This window comes from Pecten maximus, chromosome 8 (assembly GCF_902652985.1).
Source record: "Pecten maximus chromosome 8, xPecMax1.1, whole genome shotgun sequence".
Lineage (NCBI taxonomy): Eukaryota > Metazoa > Mollusca > Bivalvia > Pectinida > Pectinidae > Pecten > Pecten maximus.
Window position 1 is genome coordinate 7,344,906 of NC_047022.1, and position 22,320 is coordinate 7,367,225.

A 22,320-nucleotide genomic window follows, 5' to 3' on the forward strand; every position below is an offset into this window, starting at 1 on the left:
ATGTTTCTCAATATTTACCTCTCTCCAGCAGAGCTCCATTCTCCGTTTATAGAGCAATTAATCTACTTCACTGAACAACAATCCCAACAATTAGTTCAAAATGCCTCTACATCATCAAGAAGGCTTTTACAGATTTTAACTTTTTCTCTAATTGGATTTCCAACTGCTCTTAAAGAAAAACAATGGAAGATATATGTACACCTTCTTGTAAGCTGGTTTGTACTTTTGGTCAGGTAAGCTATGAATAATGATAAATATAGAACCTGTATACAAATTGTATTCAAAGTCAATATGAATGCCAAATGGAAGTGGTTCAATGCTAAAATCATTGGTTGTAATAGTGATATTGATAAAGCTACCCATCAGGACAGATTTTTTCTTTCTGGAGCCGCAATAGTTCATTCTTTAGAGTGTCAGTCATATAGCTTCAGAGGAAGACCTGAGCTTTATGGTTCGACACTCCCAACCCCGGTTAGTTTGTTTCTCGGAAAGTTGGGACAGAGACCGGTCGTGTTCTTATGGTTGTGTCCATGAGCAAGACATTTTACCCTAATTGCTCTTGATGGCATGTGACAGGCCTACGATATGTTGTTCAGTTATGTAGCCATCAACTACTATAAGGTGTCTCTGCCATAAAATGACTCCGGCAGTCCACAGGGCAATAAATCAAGCGAACAAACTCAACTCACCTAAGCAAGACAGAACATAGCTATCATCAAAATCAATTCATTATTATTTTAGAAGTAAATAATTTTATTCAGATTTCTTTCTTCAAAAGTAGGCCAATAACCTTAAATCATAACAAAATAGGTTCAATAATAGCAAAAATAAATATAATTTGTAAAATACAAATGGCACACTACATTAGTGCAGTGTCATTTACAACATGCAGCTTAGAAGTTACATGTACAAAATCTTCCGGGTCAGAGGTTGCAGGATCAAAAGATCACATTCAATCAAATAACTGAATTATCTTGACAAGGATTAGCAAAACAGCAAATATGATGACTTTGAAAGAACAAGTTGAATCCAGAGATCAGTTCGTTGTATTTCTGGATGACCTTGGAAGTCGGTGGAAAGTCAACAGAATCCTGTCCTTATTTTGATGTCAGAAAGACTTTGGAAATCAAAGCAAAGTCACACGCTGACATAACATGTTGTCACCAAAGTGCTCTATGAGGTACAGCTATGTACTTATAAGGAGGCCCCCAAAATAAAATTAAAATCACGATTGGATGGCCATAGTAGTTTGACCTTGATCTTTGCTTTATGACCTTGAATGTTTATTACCCAAGATCAGATATATAAAATCACCAAATAGCACTGACATTCACTGTTGGATGACCAGGTAGGTTGTTGTTTGGCAGTGACCTTCACTTCATGACCTTGATGTTTTACGGAAGAGAACTTACGACACTGTCCTATACTTGTCTTTAGCTATCCTAATGATGTCACTGTTTTCTTCCAGTTGTGTGAGACAGGTGCAAACTGCACTGACCTTGACCTTAGCATACTGGTATGTCCGACAAACTTCTTGGTGCAGGTTAAGAAAGTGGCACCCTGTGTCTGCATCTAAAATCCGACAAACAAAGATAATTAAAAAAAAACATAAAAAAGATTTTTTATTTTTTTTAAATATTAAAAAAAGCCCACTTTTATAAAAACTTTTATCAACGATAACCTAACAAATTTAAACATCTTTTTTCAAATAAATAAATGATACTGTGATTCACCAGTTGCCACCTTTATGTAAAGACCATAAAGAAAGGTGCATTTTGGTTGTTCATTCCAAAATTTAGAATGCTTTCCATTTTTTTTGGCTTATACATTGAATTTGTTTTCTTGTTCTATCCATAAGCATGGATTTTTAGACATACCTAGGAAAAATCCCATTGTTTTACATAAATCTAAATTTGTTATAATGAGTTTTTCATTCAGTATGCTAGGAAACTGATACAGAGACATTGATATATGAAAAGTAGTTTTCAGACAGCCTGATAGAAATCAGTATTTTTACATACAACACGTATTGTGTATAAAAATACTAAAATTACACCTACAGAAAAAGTTTTTGTTTATAAAACATTATATCAACCTAGGTATGATATCAAGTAATGTAACATAAAACAGTTATGCAATATTAAAAGACAATATCAATATCAACAGTTATGTGACATTAAAAGATAATGCTATATTAAACAGTAATGTGATTTTTAACAGTTATGTGATAATAAAAGGAAATGTGATATAAACAGTAATATAATATTAGACAGTGATGTGATATTAAACAGTTACATGATATTAAAAGATAATGTGATATTAAACAGTTATGTGGTATTAAACAGTTATGTAGTATTAAAAGATAATGTGATATTAAACATCTATGTGATATTAAACAGTTACGTGATATTAAAAGATAATGTGATATTAAACAGTTACGTGATATTAAAAGATAATGTGATATTAAACAATTACTTGATATTAAAAGATAATGTGATATTAAACAGTTATGTGGTATTAAACAGTTACGTGATATTTAACAGTAATCTAATATCAAATAGTTATGTGATATTAAACAGAATCAAATGAGAACCAGTAATGTACCTACACTTTGAGTTGGAACATTTCTTGCCGAGGATGTCAAGAAGAGTCTTTTCTAGAGCAGAAGAGTTTGTAAGTACCTGAGACAGAAACAAAATTTTCAAGATTCTCTTACACAACAAGTAACAATTCTGTCAACTTTGCCATTGGAATTAAACTTGTAAAGAAAAGAAAAAAAAAAGAAAAAAAGAGGACTGTAAACCTATGCCTAACTTTGTTTGCGATATTCTATCTGATGCCAGTTTTGCTCCCTCCACTCCTACCTATGTTGTGGATGGGATGGGAGGTATTAAAACTATACTTCAACTCAAAATTGGTGAAAATAGGAGAAAATTTAAAGAACATTGTTAAATAGCTACAGAACCTCAACAACTCAGCATTCATTCATTCAATTCATTTATTTCATTCCTTCATTCATTTATTCATCCATTAATTCATTTATTTATTTAATTAATTCATTCATTAATTTAATTAATTCATTCATTTAATTAATTCATTCATTTATTTATTTCATTCATTCATTTATTTCATTCATTCCTGCTATGCCCCTCTATGAACAGGTACTGACCTCCAGCACGTTATGTTCTTGTTCTTGTCGAGTGCAGATCTTTCCCTCCTCTTCAAGGCGTGCCAGCGCTTCCTCTGCACACCATTTCTTCTCGTATTCATTGCACATAAACTATTTTAAAGGGAAAAATATGACTGAATAACATCGAAACCAGAGATAGTTACCTTATAAAATATGCATATCCCACCCTTGTGGGAATGGAGCTGAATACTCCAGCATTGTGGGAAATGGAACTATATACCCCAGCATTGTGGGAAATGGAAGTATATACCCCAGCATTGTGGGAAATGGAACTATATACCCCAACATTGTGGGAAATGGAACTATATACCCCAGCATTGTGGGAAATGGAGCTAAATACCCCAGCATTGTGGGAAATGGAAGTATATACCCCAACATTGTGGGAAATGGAACTATATACCCCAACATTGTGGGAAATGGAGCTAAATACTCCAGCATTGTGGGAAATGGAAGTATATACCCCAACATTGTGGGAAATGGAACTAAATACCCCAGCATTGTGAGAAATGGAGCTGAATACTCCAGCATTGTGGGAAATGTAACTATATACCCCAGCATTGTGGGAAATGGAACTATATACCCCAGCATTGTGGGAAATAGAGATAAATACCCCAACTTTGTGGGATATTGAGCTAAATATCCCAGCCTTGTGGGAAACCGAGCTTAAACCTCGGTTTTTTTGGGAAATGGAGCCATTGTAAATGATGAATCCCATGGGAACGTTTATGGTCAATATCATGATCTTAATTCAATATATTCTATTGTCAACACTTCAAACTCTCATTTGAGATTGTGACCTAGCCTGAATTTTATGATGGGCGTCATCGATGAAACAGGAGACGTTTACTCTTCAGGAACACCTGGCCTTATTCCCCTAATAATTTTTCTGGAGTCGCTGTCCAATGCAAATCTATCTTTTTTTTAATATTTCGCCCTTGTTTTATTAATTTTGAATTTGAATTATGGTGTCATTATTGCATCAGTATTCCTTAAATTTCTTGAAACCTCAAGTCAAAAACATCTCTAAATTCAAGAAATTTGTCATTTAAAATTTCCAAATTGACACTACAACGTCCATAAAAAAACTAAACTGCTGTTGTAGAAACACAGCATGCTGATATCACTATAAGTTCCTTACAGTTAGTAAGATTCACCAAAGCCATATAAACTTTTTTATAGATCTTAATATTAATGCCACGCATCTTCTTCCCCAGGAAGGGGCCGCGGTGGCCGAGTGGTTAAGGTGTCCCGACACTTTAACACTAGCCCTCCACCTCTGGGTTGCGAGTTCGAAACCTACGTGAGGCAGTTGCCAGGTACTGACCGTAGGCCGGTGGTTTTTCTCCGGGTACTCCGGCTTTCCTCCACCTTTAAAACCTGGCACGTCCTTAAATGACCCTGGCTGTTAATAGGACGTTAAACAAAAACAAACCAAATCTTCCCCAGGAAAAGGTGAGGGTGCACATATAGGAACAGCTACATTCATTTGTGTAGCAATGTTTGTAAGCATTATCTTAGCAACCAAATCTAATTCCACACTATTCTAAATGAAGATAATGAAGTTTTTACCACAAATTAACAATATGTTTGAGAACAGGGAAAAACACAATTCCACTGAGCGCCCCAACAGGAATTGAATCCAGGTCTCCGGTGTAATAACCCCTGGCTCTATCCACTGAGCCAAAGAAGCATACTCTATCAGCTGAGTGATAGAGATTGCATTAAACACTATGTACAAGCCAAATGAACTAGCTCTTTTCACAATACACAAATTAATGCAGTTAAATTTCAAAATCTAATGAGCTTTTGCAAGTATACTGTTTGGTAAAACATGCAAGGTAAATATTACAAATAATTTGTAATTAATTTTACAATTAATAAATGCTTTACCACATGTGAGAGGTTATAATTCTGAGTGATGAATATTGAATAATACATGTATGTAGATCTACTGTACTAGATAATTGTCACCGAGCTGTTTCCATGGTAACGGCTAAAGGGGCTCAGGTGTTGCTTAGCAGGCACAGTGTGAAATGGATTATAGAACTCTATTGCTTCCTCTTAATCACAACATCTGTGTCACAGAAAGCTTCAAAATTATAATGCTCAGGAACAATCAGTCGATTAATAATCAAAGATTCAATTGTTTCTAAATACATATCAAACAATGACAATTTCAAATTCATTTTTCATCACACAACACAAAAATTATCAACTTGCAATTTAAAAAAAATATACTACAATAATTCATTTTGCAGTGATGGATATTGGAACCAAATACATGTAGCAGGTCAGTTTCCATTGGAACAAAAATGAAACTGGGATGGTCTTATTAAAGCCCTTTCAACCCTAAGAAACTTTAGTGGAATGTGCCAATTTTTCATAATTTGAAGTCCAATATGGTCAGTAGGGGTGAAAGGGTTAAAAGCTAAATTTAGATTTTTTTCACATTAGCTTGAACAACTACATATAAGTGCATTTGGCCTTACATTAACTACAAAAAGATATAAATTAGATATTGTTTGTATCATCTTTTTTCTGTTAAGTGCACAAGTCCAAGAGCGTGTCACTGATAATTAGCTACACTTGGCCTTGCCTGGCATCAAATGTCTGTATATTGCATGTGGCGCCCCCTAGTGACAGATATACAGAATTGACATCATGACAAAAGGGTGGATACAATTTACAAGGAGAGGAAATCGAAACCACATACTTCTCAGGTAAGTTTCTTCATGATTTCATAAATTTCATCTGGATTTTCATTCTTTTAGATAACTGTAATAATGAATACGGATAACAAATTGTATCAAAATTAAATATGAATTAAGAAATGATTATTTTAGAGTGTTATATAGCAGAAAAAATCAAAGTTTGATTATTATGTAAAATCACCTTGCTAAATATCATCTATGACATTAAAATGGCATAAAGATGGCATTCATGACATCATAAAATTATTACACATTCCATTATACAATAAAACAAAATTTTACATACATTTCAAATTCAATAATACCAAGCTGTAATTCATATTACAAATCAAAAATTATGTTTTCGCAAACTGACTGAAAATTTAATACATGTATGTAAATCTTTGCTAAAAATCAAAAGTAAATACCAAAAGAATATGGATTAAACCAAAACACTTACATTATATACCAGGTAGTTCATTGACTATATCGAATAAAACGATAACTTTGAGACAAGTTATCTAACTATCATATGGAACTTCAGTTCTTTTCAAGTTTCTATACCTTGTCCTATAATTTACATCCGGGCTTTAAAAACTATTGAAAATTTGAAAATATATATATATATCTTTAAATTTTAAATAATTTTTCATTCTAATATTTTTCTGTAGAGACAATGTATTGGTAAAATATAATCATGACTATGTAATTTATCATGTGATTGGGTGGGGTGTCCTGCTGGGTGTCTTCGGCAGTACATTGTGTATGCTTCAGTGAGGTTGCACTATATAGTCAGCATCAGGTTCCAACTATTACAAGGAGACAAACACAAACATACTACAGCTTCCCAAAATACACACGAATACACCTCACACAGGCATCTTGCACACAGGGGAGGCTGTCCTTAAATGAACTTAGTTGTTGCGAGTGAGACGTTAAGCAATACTACACAAAACCAAACATGTAATTTATTTCAAAATATAATGACCATAATCTATTTACATGTACAGTTATCCACAGACAGTGAAGAAATTATAGAATCCACGTGTAATTTAATTGAATGATATAGAGAGGACTTTGAAATAAACCTTAAAATATCATTATTACCAGTCAAATAACAGCTGTCAGAAGATGTCCAATATGTAAACCCTATCTCATAAAGTTAATACACAAAGACCAAGGTTAAACATATCTCATAAAGTTAATACACAAAGACCAAGGTTAAACATTTTTACAAGTATTTTCTCATTACAAACACAAAATGATCAAATCATTTTAATCATAATAGAATAAGTTCTGTCACAGTGCTAATCTGTGTACAGTAATGTCAGCAAGTGTAATTTTCATATATCAATTTCAGGACCTCCTGGACATTGTTTTTGGTCAAATTTTTTCATGCAAAAAATATACGGATAGAAAGTTTTTTCCAGCATTTTCAGCCCCAAAAAGTACCTGAGCAAATTACACAGGTTTTTACGGTAGGTCAAAGGTTGTTGTCATGGTCACCAGATCCACAAATGTAATACGAATGGATAGGTCTTTTCACAAGGGAAACACACATCAAATACTTAAGCTGTATCCTCACTAGAAACGACACAACACTATCTTATAAAAACTCTAACCTATGTACAGTAGCTGTCTAGGTATAGTAATTAACTTCCCTGGTGCACCGAAAAATCAAACCTTTTTTTGGCACCAACATTTCAGAAGTTTATCTAACAGACAGAAGGGACCAGACAAAACCATCACCATGACAACACCTAAGGATGTCAGCCAATCATCAACTAGAGAGGTTGTCATGGTTACGGGTGGAGCAGGCTTCTTGGGACAACACATTGTAGGGCACTTACAGGAGAGGGCAGACCATGTCTCAGAAATACGAGTACTAGACGTACGCCCATACTCTAACAAGCTAGGTAATTTTTGATACTCAAACCTGTTTTTAACTATTATCTTTTAAACAACTGTGAAAATAACCGGTATTTAATTAACAACAATTGTAAAACACCCAGAGAAAACCCTTATTATTGAACAAGTGAGCCATACCTTTTCACGTCCGATCGGAGGACCAAGCCCAAACTGCCGAGGTGAAAAGCACTAGTGCTGGGCCGAAGATCGAAAATCATTGAAAATTTGTCAAAAAAAAACAAAAACACAAAAATAAAACCCGCCCATCATCGTTCCAATTTTGAAAATATAACGAAAACGAAAGTGAGAGATTGTGACGTCACAACTCGTAGGTGATTGTAATATGGCAGGCGTAAACGCCTCCATAAAAAGCAATTAAACGTAAATTTTCGAAAATGTTCGCAAATCTTGGGCTTTCATGTTTTGGGATTGTTACTGCACAAAGTAGTTGATGTTATATTTTGGTTGTTTACAAGCCATCAAGGAGATTTAAATATATTTACAACTGTTAAATGTTTTCTTCATATTGAAAATATTGATAACAAAGGCCAAGATGTGTAATAAATGTGCTCAAGATATATAAAAAAATTCTACAAACGAGCAACTCTGCAAAATTAAGAAAAATGATTATAATCGATAGATTTTGAGTTTCCGATCATGATTCTGAAAGTGGAACCGATTCCCATCACTTAGTTACCAATTTGCCATCCGTCCACTTAAACCATGTAAACAACTTGAACCTATCTCTACCTGTTGCCATGACTTCCAATTTCAAGGTTTATGTTCCGATAGGTCACAAGGAACCCAAACCCGTAACTAGTGCTTTAGGAAACATTTGTGACTTACAAACTGTCCAGCAGGCTTGCAAGGGAGTGACAACTGTGCTTCATGTAGCCGGAATGGTCAGCTATGGGACATTTCCAGACATTGAGGGCATGCAGAGAGTCAATGTTCAAGGTAAAATCTTAACCCCTTGTATACAACCTGACTTTATATCATTTCATCACGCCATCAATAATTACTGAATCTAGTTTTGTTTTGAATTTCCCTTTTGTAGATACATTTGAGCATTGGATTTAGTTAATTTTGATCAATTTCACAAATGAAAAATGTTCACATTTATATTATATTAATAATTTTTGTTCAAGCCAAACTCAAATCATCATCCATGAAGTCAACTGAAGCATATACTGCTCAGTACGTATGTATTTCAATTAAAGCTGTCAGAGCTTCTGCATGTCTAGATATAAAATATTGATTTATAAGTATGACATCTGAATTTGTCTGTATTTGCAAATTTTTCATTGAATAAAAGCGAAAGTTTTGACAGCTTTTGGATATTCATTCTGTATGCACAGAGTGAAATCAGAAAAAAACATTGATCACTCCAGCATTTGGAAGTACAATGTAGTTAAAACATAGACAGGTGGATCTTTATAGACAGTATATGTATTCATAGACAGGTAACCGTAATGCACAGGTGATGTTTATAGACAGGTGGGTCTTTATAGACAGTTCATTTTCAGACAGGTAACCGTAATACACAGGTGATGTTTATAGACAGGTGGGTCTTTATAGACAGTTCATTTTCATAGACAGGTAACCGTAATACACAGGTGATGTTTATAGACAAGTGGGTCTTTATAGACAGTATATATTCATAGACAGGTAACCCTAATACACAGGTGATGTTTATAGACAGGTGGGTCTTTATAGACAGTATATATTCATAGACAGGTAACCCTAATACACAGGTGATGTTTATAGACAAGTGGGTCTTTATAGACAGTATATATTCATAGACAGGTAACCCTAATACACAGGTGATGTTTATAGACAGGTGGGTCTTTCAGATTGTGTATTCATAGACAGGGGATGCATGCTCATAAGAAGGCAGTCTTTATAGACAGATGATTTTATAGACAGGTGAGATGTATATAGAAAGGTGTTTGTTTGTTTCACTGTATATTGTTTTCCAGGCACCAAAAACATTTTGGAGAGTTGCCTGACAAATGGAGTCGAGAGGCTGATTTTCTGTAGCACTGTTGATGTTGTGGTAGGGTTTGACAACATTCATGATGGAAGGGAGACAACCACGTTTGTGCCAAAACAGTTTCTTTTCCCAGGTTACCCAGCAACAAAGTACGAAGCAGAGTGTATAGTTCTCAAAGCCAATGGCAGGAAATGTGCAAACGGTAAAATTCCTGGTAGACTTCAAAACATGTAACCCAAGAAGTTCAATAAACAAGGTGTAAAGTTGCTATAATATAAATTATATTTATATCAATTTTGTATGAATGTAAACCAGGCAAAATTATCGTAGGGGAGAGCTGGCATTGGAAATGGTCCACTGGTATAAAAAAGGGAAATAAGAATGAAGAAAGAGAAAAATATGGATATTTTTTTTACAATTATTGCAATCAAATACAAATATATTCACTTTGCATTATGTTAATATGAGATGGGAGGACTGTCATTCGAAAACAGTGTGAGCTCACCAACATCTAAAGAAGTGTACATGTAGTAAAAATTACTACAAATACTAATTAATTTATCGTCCTACAATATGCCCATGTATTCATTGTTTATAAGATGTCTCCTGAGCTAATTTTTACATGATAGGTATGATATGCAATGCATTGATCTGCTCAATTTACCTCAAAAGCGCATTTAAACAAATTTCAAGCTTTGATTCTGACCCTGAACCTACAACTTTGAACTTTCATTGATCTTCGAGAGATAGATATCAGGAATAATTGTGAAATGTTTTAAAAGGTGCATAAAAAATCATGAAAAACTTTTTTTCTGCCTAAATTTACGTTAGATTTTGGTTGCTTCCTAGGTATGCATACATTAGAAAACCTTTAACATCAATGACAAGTCCTACCGGAGTCGGAGTCGGCCGCGGTGGCCGAGTGGTTAAGGTGTCCCGACACTTTATCACTAGCCCTCCACCTCTGGGTTGCGAGTTCGAAACCTACGTGGGGCAGTTGCCTGGTACTGACCGTAGGCCGGTGGTTTTTCTCCGGGTACTCCGGCTTTCCTCCACCTCCAAAACCTAACACGTCCTTAAATGACCCTTGCTGTTAATAGGACGTTAAACAAAAACAAACCTACCGGAACAAAATATCTCAATAATGCAGTTTGATAATTTTTTGGCTGTACCGCACCTAGTAACTTGTGTGTCTTTTGAACATTCATTTCTGAGTGTATTAATATTCTGTATTGTAGGAAAATCTTTATGGACAATGTCTCTTCGTGCCAATGTTATGTACGGGGAGGAGGATCCGTTCTATGTCACAAGCGGCCTTCGTTCGGCGGCATCAAACAGAGGCCGGCTCATTCAGGTTGGAGACGGCCAGTCCAAATTTCAACAGGTTTACGTAGGAAACACAGCATGGGCATTTGTATGTGCAGACCGAGCCTTAAGACTTAATCACAATTTAGGTGGAGAGGTTTTCTATGTACCAGATGACACCCCGGTACAGAATTCTTTTCTGTTCATGCAGCCGTATTTGGAGAGTCGGAACTACACTCTGTCCTCGTATCGCTTGCCGTGTGGCCCAGTTTATTATGGGTTGTACCTGATGGAGCTAGTTTTACATCTTCTAGCACCTCTCATTAAGATCAATCTTCCGACAGCCTCCTGCAGCGTGCGATACATCAATATGGATTTGTACTTTAACGGTAGCAAAGGGAGACGACTCCTCGGCTACCAGCCTCTTTTTAGCCCACAGGAGGCCAACAAAAAATCTCTAGAGTACTATAAACATGTGAAACTCTAATATTGAAACATAAGTATTTTGTGCTGAGAAAAAAAAAGGCTTTTTGAAAATTAGTAGTGTACCTGGATATTAACTACTCTTTGAAAATGTTTGTTATCTTTTAGTTGATCACTTGGTAAACAGCCAGGATAATTTTGAATTAGGGTCTCCTTGTAGTAGCTTGTGGCTACCTCAAACACAACATCAAGGAACCCCTCTCATGCAATCTACAGATTTGTTTCAGGACCAAAGGGCATGAAATTTTGTTGGGGATTTTTCCAGTTTGGGTTAACTCTTACGGTGAACAAATTCAACTTACCTTGAAGTCTATTTGTCCCAGTAAGTTATCTAGGAGAGTAATCTCCCTTGTCTGATTCTTCTGGAAATAGTTCATCAATGCTTTCTTCATTTGCAGCACCAGGCTTTCCTTTAATGAAAAATTATGATGATTTTACCTGAAGTTGCCAATCACATTTATTTTTTCTTGTAGCCTTGTTTTTTTTTCATTAGTTCTTTTTTTTTTAAACTTTAAGTATTGATCTACATTAATTAAGGTGCAAGCAGTACTTTGTCATGTAAACAAATTATCCATGGTGTCAAAAATGCAGTTTATTGGGTTTCTTTAGATACAAGATTTACTATCAAAAAGAGGGTAAGAGGCATTCAAAGAAAAGTTGATGTTAAGACTTGTACTGTTTTAATATTTATAATCATCATTAACCTTTGACAAGACTCCAGTAGCAGTTTCCCTTTGATTGCTGTCTATCTCCAGCTGAACCTTGCGTGGGAGTTGGAAAGGTTGGTCATAGTTTTGTTTGTACAGTTTAGGCAGTTCAGCTAATCGCAGCACCTCTTCCATAGGGTCATCAAGTCGTGCTAGGGGACCAGTCAAGGTTTTAAAGACCTAGGACTAATTGTTCAACATGAAATTCATTTATACAAAACTATGAATCTGCATTGTTCAGGAAATGCTTAAATAATAAAGCTATTATATGCTGTTTGTTTGTTTGTTTGTTTGTTTGCTGGTTTTATCGCACTATGAATGTAACCCTGTTAAATTCTAGCTGCATTATATCACTCTGCTAGAGAGATCAAGCTCGATCGGTTGAGCCAGAGGTACCGGGTTCGATCCCTAGCGGAGGAAGTGATTTAAATTTAATTAACCATACGCTCTGTTACATGAACAGCCAGAGTCAGAGTCTCCTTGTAGTAGCTGGTGACCACCTCAGGGAACAAAATACAGGAGGCCAATCACATGCCATTAAGAGCAATTGGGGTTAAGTGTCTTGCTCAAGGACACAACCACAACAACACAGACAGGTCTGTTACAAACTGACACAGGTAGGGAGTGTCAAACCACACAACTCGGACCTTCACCCTAGGATATATGGCTGCCAATAGAAATATATGACAATGAACAGACAGCATTTTTGTATACTAAAACAAAATGGGCGAGTTACACCCTAGCAAAATCTTTAACTCCTTTCAGTTGTGAAAGAGTTGATAGCAATAAGTAATCCAGGAATAAATTTTGAGGAAAATCAAAAATATTTGCAGCCGAATTCTGCATTTCCATGCTCTTTCATTTATAATTAACCAGTCCAATAACAAGCTTGATTGATTTGTTTCTCCGACACTTTGGACAAAAAAAGTCAAGTGTCAAACATGTCGTGATGTGATAGTGCATCTCTGTGTGAGAGGTAAAATCACAGGTTTTCTATATTTCCCTAGAAAATGAAAATGAGTTATCTTTCCATAGATAATCTGGGATTCCCAACTTTTATGGGCCATCAGATCAAGTGATCATCAATTATTGACCTTCATCATGACATGACCTTGATGAGGATACTATGGTACAGGGCAACCACTTCCCGTTGATCTCGGAACATCTTCACTTTTCCTCGTATCCGTAGCAAATCTCCGAGCATGTAGCCCTCATGTGTCTTGTGGTCAGCAATTCGGGCTGCCAAACCTTGCAGGTCAGAAGGAAGTCCCAACCAATTTGTCCCAGGATCTGAAAAATATAACGATTCCTTGACCAAACTTAAAGTCAAAGTCAGTAAATACAGGTCAAGGTCATATTATATACTATTTCTACCACAATACCCTGTGTCATTCAACTCTCAGACCATCAGTTAATCATTACAGCTGTTGATTAACAATCTGTTTATACCACACGTGGTATAAACTCTGTACGCATTTTGATTGGCTGACACGGTGAACTTTGACCCAAGCTGCAATTGTTATTGACGTCATCAATAATCTAATGACGTCACATCACCGGGTCCCGGACGTCACCGGTACACTTTATTTGTATACGCGAAATTATACTTGGCCACGTTTCCCTTTGATTCAAGTCGATATTATTGTGGTAGAAACAGAAACTCGTGTCTTTTGTAACTTTTAAAAAATAACTTACTCGTGTGAAATAAATTCCATATCCAACAACCACTCGTTGTGTAACCTCTATATACAGCACTAGTGTTAGCATTAAATTGACACACGCTATGCAAAAATTGTGTGCCAAATTAAATTTTGCTGCTTCAATGACCTGAGGTCACCATACAACTGTATAACTCATATTTATGAGGTCAAATTCATAGTTAACTTGATGATTTCATTGTCAAATCAAAATTTAAGATGTCTATGAATAAGTCATACAGTTAAGATCATGGCAGAGGTCATACATATTGGAAGGTCAAATTTAAAATATTAATCCTCACTATAGGAATAACATACATGTATATTTCATTTACATGTATGGAAACTTAAGTCAAAATAATCTATTAGTGTATATGAAAATGTGATTTGAATTAGAATGAATTTGTTTCTTTGTCTTAACTCAAATCATAACTTCAGACACATGTGTCTTAATTTAGAGGTTGTGTCTTTTCAATCCTGACATGTGTATAAGGATCGTTTTTTCACCTCAAACAGACACCTTGAAACACTATGCCTAGATCTTGGGTCTGTCAGGGTCTAACATTTTGAGTCATAACTTGTAAGTGAAGTCTGGCAAATAAACAAACTCCAGAGATATAAAGTTCAGGTTGTTTTATCGAATATGGAATATATTCCAGATATTAAAGTAAAGAACTATCAACTCACACTCCGACACACACACACTGAAGAGCTTTACATATCTGACTGACTAACTACACTGGTGTACTAGCTTAAATAGACAACCGTGGCAAACCGTTCTCTGACTTTCCTCCACCTCCAAAACCTGGCACGTCCTTAAGTGACCCTGGCTGTTAATAGGACGTTAAACAAAAACAAACCAATCAAACCAAAGTGCCCAATCACATGTACTTGGAACACTTCCGCTGTTTTCCTTCCCGAGATGTACATACCTGGCATATTAAACAGGTCCTTTCTCCAACAGCAACAGGGAATGACACCTGTCCCATCATCAACTGAAAATACAGTAAAACTTGTTTATAACGAACTCCAAGGGACCTTGAAATTGAATTTGTTATACAAATAGTTCGCTGTATAAATAAAACGAACAGGAATAAAAGTTGATAAAAAATTTGTTATATGTATTAAGCATACTGTTACTAGCGAATTTGTAAGACTAGTACTGTTAAAACAAACAAGTAAAGTAACGTTCCTTTAATTACAGAAAAAATATGTTTTCAATTGTTTCCATGAGACATATATACAACCCGACACTGTTTAGTACCCCTTCAATTTATTTCATTATACATGTAAAACGTGTACCTTTGTATGTGAGCTTACATGTAAGCTCACAAATAAATCCCCTTGGAGAGCCCCGGCAAGCTGGCCGTGACATTCGACGGGTGCGTAAACAAACCCTGTACAGGTAAGTCAACGGGTGATTGGCGATTCGTTATGTGAGTGCTTATTTAATAAGACAGAGATGAAGGGACCCAAGAATTAGTTCGTTATGAACAAAAATCTGTTATATAAATTTCGCTGTACAAGTGGTTACATTACTAATATTATATAGTGCTACAGTCGGGGATTAATTTCTATTTCGTTATACGTGAAAATTCGTCCTAACCGAGTTCGTTGTATTCAAGTTTTACTGTAATCGCAAATATTTATTATTGGGTGAAATACAAAAATGTATACACGTATCTACCTTTAACAAAAGCAGAAAAATTGACACACTGTGAATCTAACTACCATCTACAAGTCTTGAGACTAGTCAACAGATGGTAAAATATCTGTCCAACCTTCTAACTAACATTCAGTTTTTAATCAATCACATACTGGTGAACCGGAGGGACTATAGGTTTCCTAAACTTCCTTCTGCCCACTCAGTTTACAGCTCTTTTCCCAGCCATGCTTCAAGGTATGTTGGTGAAAGTTGGAATGTAGGTATAACACACCTGTCCAGTAACCTTACCTGTGTAGGTATAACACACCTGTCCAGTAACCTTACCTGTGTAGGTATAACACACCTGTCCTGTAACCTTACCTGTGTAGGTATAACACACCTGTCTGGTAACCTTACCTGTGTAGGTATAACACACCTGTCCTGTAACCTTACCTGTGTATGTAAAACAGGTATAACACACCTGTCCAGTAACCTTACCTGTGTAGGTATTACACACACCTGTCCTGTAACTTTACCTGTGTAGGTATAACACACCTGTCCAGTTACCTTACCTGTGTAGGTATAACACACCTGTACAGTAACCTTACCTGTGTAGGTATAACACACCTGTCCAGTAGCCTTACCTGTGTATGTAAAACAGGTATAACACACCTGTCCAGTAACCTTACCTGTGTAGGTATAACACACACCTGTCCCGTAACCTTACCTGTGTAGGTATAACACACCTGTCCAGTAACCTTACCTGTGTAGGTATAGCACACACCTGTCCAGTAACCTTACCTGTGTAGGTATAATACACACCTGTCCAGTAACCTTACCTGTGTAGGTATAACACAACCGTTCAGTAACCTTACCTGTGTATGTAAAACATGTGTGATTCTGTTCCACTTTGACAACTATTCCAATGATGTCGACCTTGAATAATGGATGGCTTCTGTACATGTATGTCCCTGTCAAAAAATGTCACACTATCATTAATAGATGTGGGCTGCTATGAATATCTTAAGCACATAAATATCTACAATATTGAAGAATTCATCCATACCGGTCAAAGTTGATTCCGGTGAAGGGAAGTCAACTACCATCCTCCCCTTTGAAAATCTATGTGAAATTGAAAGAGTCATCTAAATCTTGGAACAAAATTTAAAATTTCAAAGTTATAGATCATTTTTTTAAAGAAATCTTTCAAAAAGTTATATGTTATATCATTTTACCACACAACAACTCCACCCACCTGAAATCTTTGTGATACAACAAATAGTTTACACGTATACCCAGTAACGGAGTTGTATATGTAGTTGAGGGGTGGTATGGGATTGGGTTGGGTTGGGGGGGGGGGGGGGGGGGGGGGGGGGGGGGGATAGCTAGACAGGAGACAATAGCTACCCTTATAATTTAATTAACAACGATAAGAAACATTTTCATTAAGTTTAACATGTTTATTTTGCTCCAGATATTAAAAAACACATTGATAAATACAAAATCCTGTGAACAACGATTACTCCGCTGACGTCACAGTCAACTTCCGGTATAACTGAAAGTAGTTCCTTTTATTATTTTTTTTTTAAGTTATGAGATGATAACATAATTTTTTGAGCCAATGAAAATGCTTGTTACAAGCAAAATTAAATTATATATGTAGTAAAAGTGACACCTTTTTTAAAGAATAAATAGTGAAAACACAACAATTTTTTGTTTGGCCTTACCTGGAAACATGGTATTCTCTCTCAACTGTAGAACATCGGCTATGTACATCTTGTTAAATATCATGAAGTAGTAATCCAAGCCCCAGATCTTTGTTGGGTAGAAATCCTCCTCTGTACTATGGGTTGCATCATTTTGTGTTTTGCTGGACATAAGTTCATCTTCAGAGCCACTAGTCATTTTGTTGGATACACTGCCCGTTACATGTACAGGTCTTCATAAGACACCAGCTGTACGTGTAGTGAATACAAATATTGCTGCATTGTATGCATCTAAGATAGCTTTTCAGAGCAAAATTACAAACAATTCTTATTTCTAACTCATTGTTTCCCTTGCAACCACAGATATGTATGTAAATATAAATAAACATAATCTAATTCCCTACTGTTGTAGCAGAAAAACATGAATTTGTGACGTTGGACTAATTAATACCAGCTCTGACGACAATAATTGAATAAACGCCTGGGATGCAGCTGATTGGGGCAGCTTTCTAAATGCCTCTTGCTAATTTTGTCTTAAATGTGCTGATGGTATTAGAAGGTTCAAGGTGTCAGTTAAAATTAAGCTTATCGTCGTGCAATTCTCTAGATTCATTTCTAACAAAATCAGGTACATTGTACACAGTACGCTAATCATGTTTACCGTTGTATTAAAACCGGAAACGGGTACTACAACGTACTAAAATATTAGATATAGATCTATATGAATACACATAAGTTAAAACATTTTCTATGCAAATGAATACTCTGTCACTGTATACTTACTTTGTATCATTGATGCTACATCACAATAACAAGCTGCCATCCTCTGATATAGGTAAAAAGTCCAGTTTTCCACTGGACGTCAAACAGCATACGTTATTTTGTCTTTGCCGCCATTACAGAAGAGCTCTTCACAAAAGGCCAATAACTCTAGATCTGGAGGGCAATACGCTAATCATGGTTGTGATCGGAAGATAGTTTTTTTTAAATGCATGTATCTTATTGTGCATTTTATGTCATATTTAAGTTTAATACATAGGACATATTTAAAAAGCAATAAAAATATATAAGTTGCATGTTCTTGTCCAGATATATTAAGAATGAATTTCTCGTTTTAATTAATATTGTTGAAGTCACTCTGCAATAATGCCGATTGAAGATTTAATGGAAAATTGATTACCTGTACATTACTTTCCTAAATCATCCTCTACCCAAAATAAACAAATAAAGAAATAGCAATTTTTGTCGCATATACTTCTACCCAAAATAAACAAATAATGAAATAGCAATATTTGTCGCATATACTTCTACCCAAAATAAAGAAATAATGAAATAGCAATATTTGTCGCATATACTTCTACCCAAAATAAACAAATAATGAAATAACAATATTTGTCGCATATACTTCTACCCAGTATGCATGTAGATACTCATCCGAAATCGTTACTTTTCTGATTTTAAACAAATAATCAGATTATATAGTCTAATATGATTATTTATCGATCGACTAGGGGGGGTGTCCTCAGTCACTAAATGATAAGAGCGGCATCTTAAACATTCATCCACTATCATAAACCTGACTTATAATTTTTGTACAACATTCTCTCCTATCCATTGTCTGTATTTTTTTAGATGTACATTTGTAGTTTACAAATCACATGTGATCATTTACTTTATAGACGTATCGGATCGAATGGATGTTGTGCCGTTTCTCAGGACTTCCACAACATTTGTGAAATTGGCGAAATTACCAAACGAACGTGGTGAAAACGGCATTTCCTAGATAGATACATTGTTTCTAAACAGGCAATATGCTTGAAAAGTGTTTGAGAATGATGAAACAGTAATTTAAAAACAAGTCAAATGCCGATTTTTACGAAAACGTAAACTGCACATTCACTACAAACTTTTTGTGTTGCACATGCGGTCATGACTGTATGTAATTTATAAGCATCGACTTTGCTATATCTGCTTTACAGATGGCTTCAAAAAATCTCTATATGAAGAATCAACAGGGAAACCAATAGAGGATATCTAAGTGTCTTCAGTAATACCAAATATATTTCACGAGTGGGGCTAATATTTTGATATTTTTCACGAGTGCGCAGCACCCTAAATCTGGGTTTTAAGTTAAGCTATTCCCCTGTTTGTTCAATTGAAAGAACGGCACATGTGAAATCTATTTCATTGTAGTGCTTGGTTTGCATTCAAATTGATGTGTAATAGAAAGCCTCGGCGTGACTATGATCAACAAAGCACCAAAATGACGTCATAATTACGCGATTGTTCCAAGTCGAAATCTTTGCTAGGTTTGATTCACCTGCAACGCATTGCCAAACTTTTTTTTTTGACGCTGACGGAAGTGACGTCATATGATCCGGGCTGCATTTTTACGGTGATCAAACCATCTGGTTTAACAAAGGAGTAATGGGAGACTGTCACATAGAATGTAAATATAGAAGGATGAACTGTATGGCCCAAACCTAAACTCATTGCTGAGCTAATTGCTAGATCGATATTCATATATTAACAGGTCTCTATACAGTAAATATAAAAGAGATTAATTGGTCATTATTTTTAGACAAACTCAGCGTACAGATACAAGCAATGTCATTATGTCATTGTAAACATATATATTGACTGGGGACTCGAACACTCATGAAAGAGTAGTACTCGAGATATATATTTAAAAAATCACTAAACAAATTTATTTTTGATAGAAGTTCAACAATTTTTCGCAATTTTGATATTAAACATTATTCTAAGCTTTTATATCAAACATTATTCTAAACTTCGATATAAAACATTATTCCAAACACGTGTATCCAACATAATTCCAAATTTTGATGCCAAACATAATTCAAAACTCTTGAATCAAACATAATTCCAAACTCTTGATATCAAACGTCATTCTAAAATCTGATAACAAACGTCATTCCAAACTGTGATATCAAACGTCATTCCAAACTGTGATATCAAACGTCATTCCAAACTGTGATATCAAACGTCATTCCAAACTGTGATATCAAAAGTCATTCCAAACTGTGATATCAAACGTCATTCCAAACTGTGATATCAAACGTCATTCCAAACTGTGATATCAAACGTCATTCCAAACTGTGATATCAAACGTCATTCCAAACCGTGATATCAAACGTCATTCCAAACCGTGATATCAAACGTCATTCCAAACCGTGATATCAAACGTCATTCCAAACCGTGATATCAAACGTCATTCCAAACCGTGATATCAAACGTCATTCCAAACCGTGATATCAAACGTCATTCCAAACCGTGATATCAAACGTCATTCCAAACTGTGATATCAAACGTCATTCCAAACTGTGATATCAAACGTCATTCCAAACTGTGATATCAAACGTCATTCCAGGGGTGGTATCAAACGTCATTCCAAACTGTGATATCAAACGTCATTCCAAACTGTGATATCAAACGTCATTCCAAACTGTGATATCAAACGTCATTCCAAACTGTGATATCAAACGTCATTCCAAACTGTGATATCAAACGTCATTCCAAACTGTGATATCAAACGTCATTCCAGGGGTGGTATCAAACGTCATTCCAAACTGTGATATCAAACGTCATTCCAAACTGTGATATCAAACGTCATTCCAAACTGTGATATCAAACGTCATTCCAAACTGTGATATCAAACGTCATTCCAGGGGTGATATCAAACGTCATTCCAGGGGTGGTATCAAACGTCATTCCAAACTGTGATATCAAACGTCATCCCAGGGGTGGTATCAAACGTCATTCCAGGGGTGATATCAAACGTCATCCCAGGGGTGGTATCAAACGTCATTCCAAACTGTGATATCAAACGTCATTCCAAACTGTGATATCAAACGTCATTCCAGGAGTGGTATCAAACGTCATTCCAGGAGTGGTATCAAACGTCATTCCAGGAGTGGTATCAAACGTCATTCCAGGAGTGGTATCAAACGTCATCCCAGGGGTGGTATCAAACGTCATCCCAGGGGTGATATCAAACGTCATTCCAGGGGTGATATTAAACGTCATTCCAGGAGTGGTATCAAACGTCATTCCAAGGGTGGTTTCAAACGTCATTCCAGGGGTGGTATCAAACGTCATCCCAGGGGTGGTATCAAACGTCATTCCAGGGGTGGTATCAAACGTCATTCCAGGGGTGGTATCAAACGTCATTCCAGGGGTGGTATCAAACGTCATTCCAGGGGTGGTATCAAACGTCATCCCAGGGGTGGTATCAAACGTCATCCCAGGGGTGGTATCAAACGTCATTCCAGGGGTGGTATCAAACGTCATTCCAGGGGTGGTATCAAACGTCATTCCAGGGGTGGTATCAAACGTCATTCCAGGGGTGGTATCAAACGTCATTCCAGGGGTGGTTTGGAATACGATAATAAGTAAATATGTAGTAAAACTGACAAATTAGATGGCGCATTTTATTTTAATGAAATAAATATCATTGTACACAGTAAGCGACACGTCTTGAAAATATTACTACAACACGATAACAAAACATTGAAGAGACCAACCAACCAATTGTTTTCCCATAGACTTTAGTGTTAACGTTTTGGATTATTTCATTCAAATTCTTGAATTGAATATGACGATTATGGTTTATAACAAAAGTTTAGGGTCTGATATAACACCTTATAAAAAAAAATTGGGTCCTTCAGCTCAAATTTTCTCCAGGGTAGCCATTTTGAAAAGAGGTGAATTTCGCAGTAAAAATTCTCAAAAATGTTAAATGTTTACCTGTTTACTATTATAACGTGAACTTTTGGGAAAAAAAACCTATCAGACTTACGAAATTTATATCAACATTTCTTATTGATAGTTACCTATCAGGCTACATATCTATTTTCTCACTTCATAACATACTGGCCAATCAGTGGCTGTCAGACATTTTATTCTTGGCTCAACGTTCTATACACAGGGGCTGTTTCAAAAATATATATTTTCAATTGGTTGGTTGTTCCCTGAA

The 22,320-nt window shown here is 35.8% G+C and overlaps 2 protein-coding genes across 2 annotated transcripts; one reads left to right on the forward strand and one right to left on the reverse strand.

Moving 5' to 3' along the window:
• Positions 1–816: 816 nt before the first annotated feature.
• Positions 817–18,240, reverse strand: LOC117333068 (CST complex subunit STN1-like). Its single transcript, XM_033892195.1, has 10 exons — positions 18,108–18,240; positions 17,346–17,573; positions 16,494–16,589; positions 14,906–14,968; positions 13,402–13,566; positions 12,274–12,428; positions 11,872–11,979; positions 3,170–3,280; positions 2,609–2,681; positions 817–1,572 (listed from the first exon to the last, which is right to left on the reverse strand). Exons 2-10 carry the CDS (start codon positions 17,521–17,523, stop codon positions 1,409–1,411), a joined length of 1,113 nt encoding a protein of 370 aa, XP_033748086.1. The 5' UTR covers positions 17,524–17,573; positions 18,108–18,240; the 3' UTR covers positions 817–1,408.
• On the forward strand, positions 7,396–11,654 carry LOC117333069 (3 beta-hydroxysteroid dehydrogenase/Delta 5-->4-isomerase type 4-like). The gene is made up of 4 exons (XM_033892196.1): positions 7,396–7,796; positions 8,581–8,745; positions 9,768–9,983; positions 11,020–11,654. Exons 1-4 carry the CDS (start codon positions 7,505–7,507, stop codon positions 11,571–11,573), a joined length of 1,227 nt encoding a protein of 408 aa, XP_033748087.1. The 5' UTR covers positions 7,396–7,504; the 3' UTR covers positions 11,574–11,654.
• Positions 18,241–22,320: the final 4,080 nt, after the last annotated feature.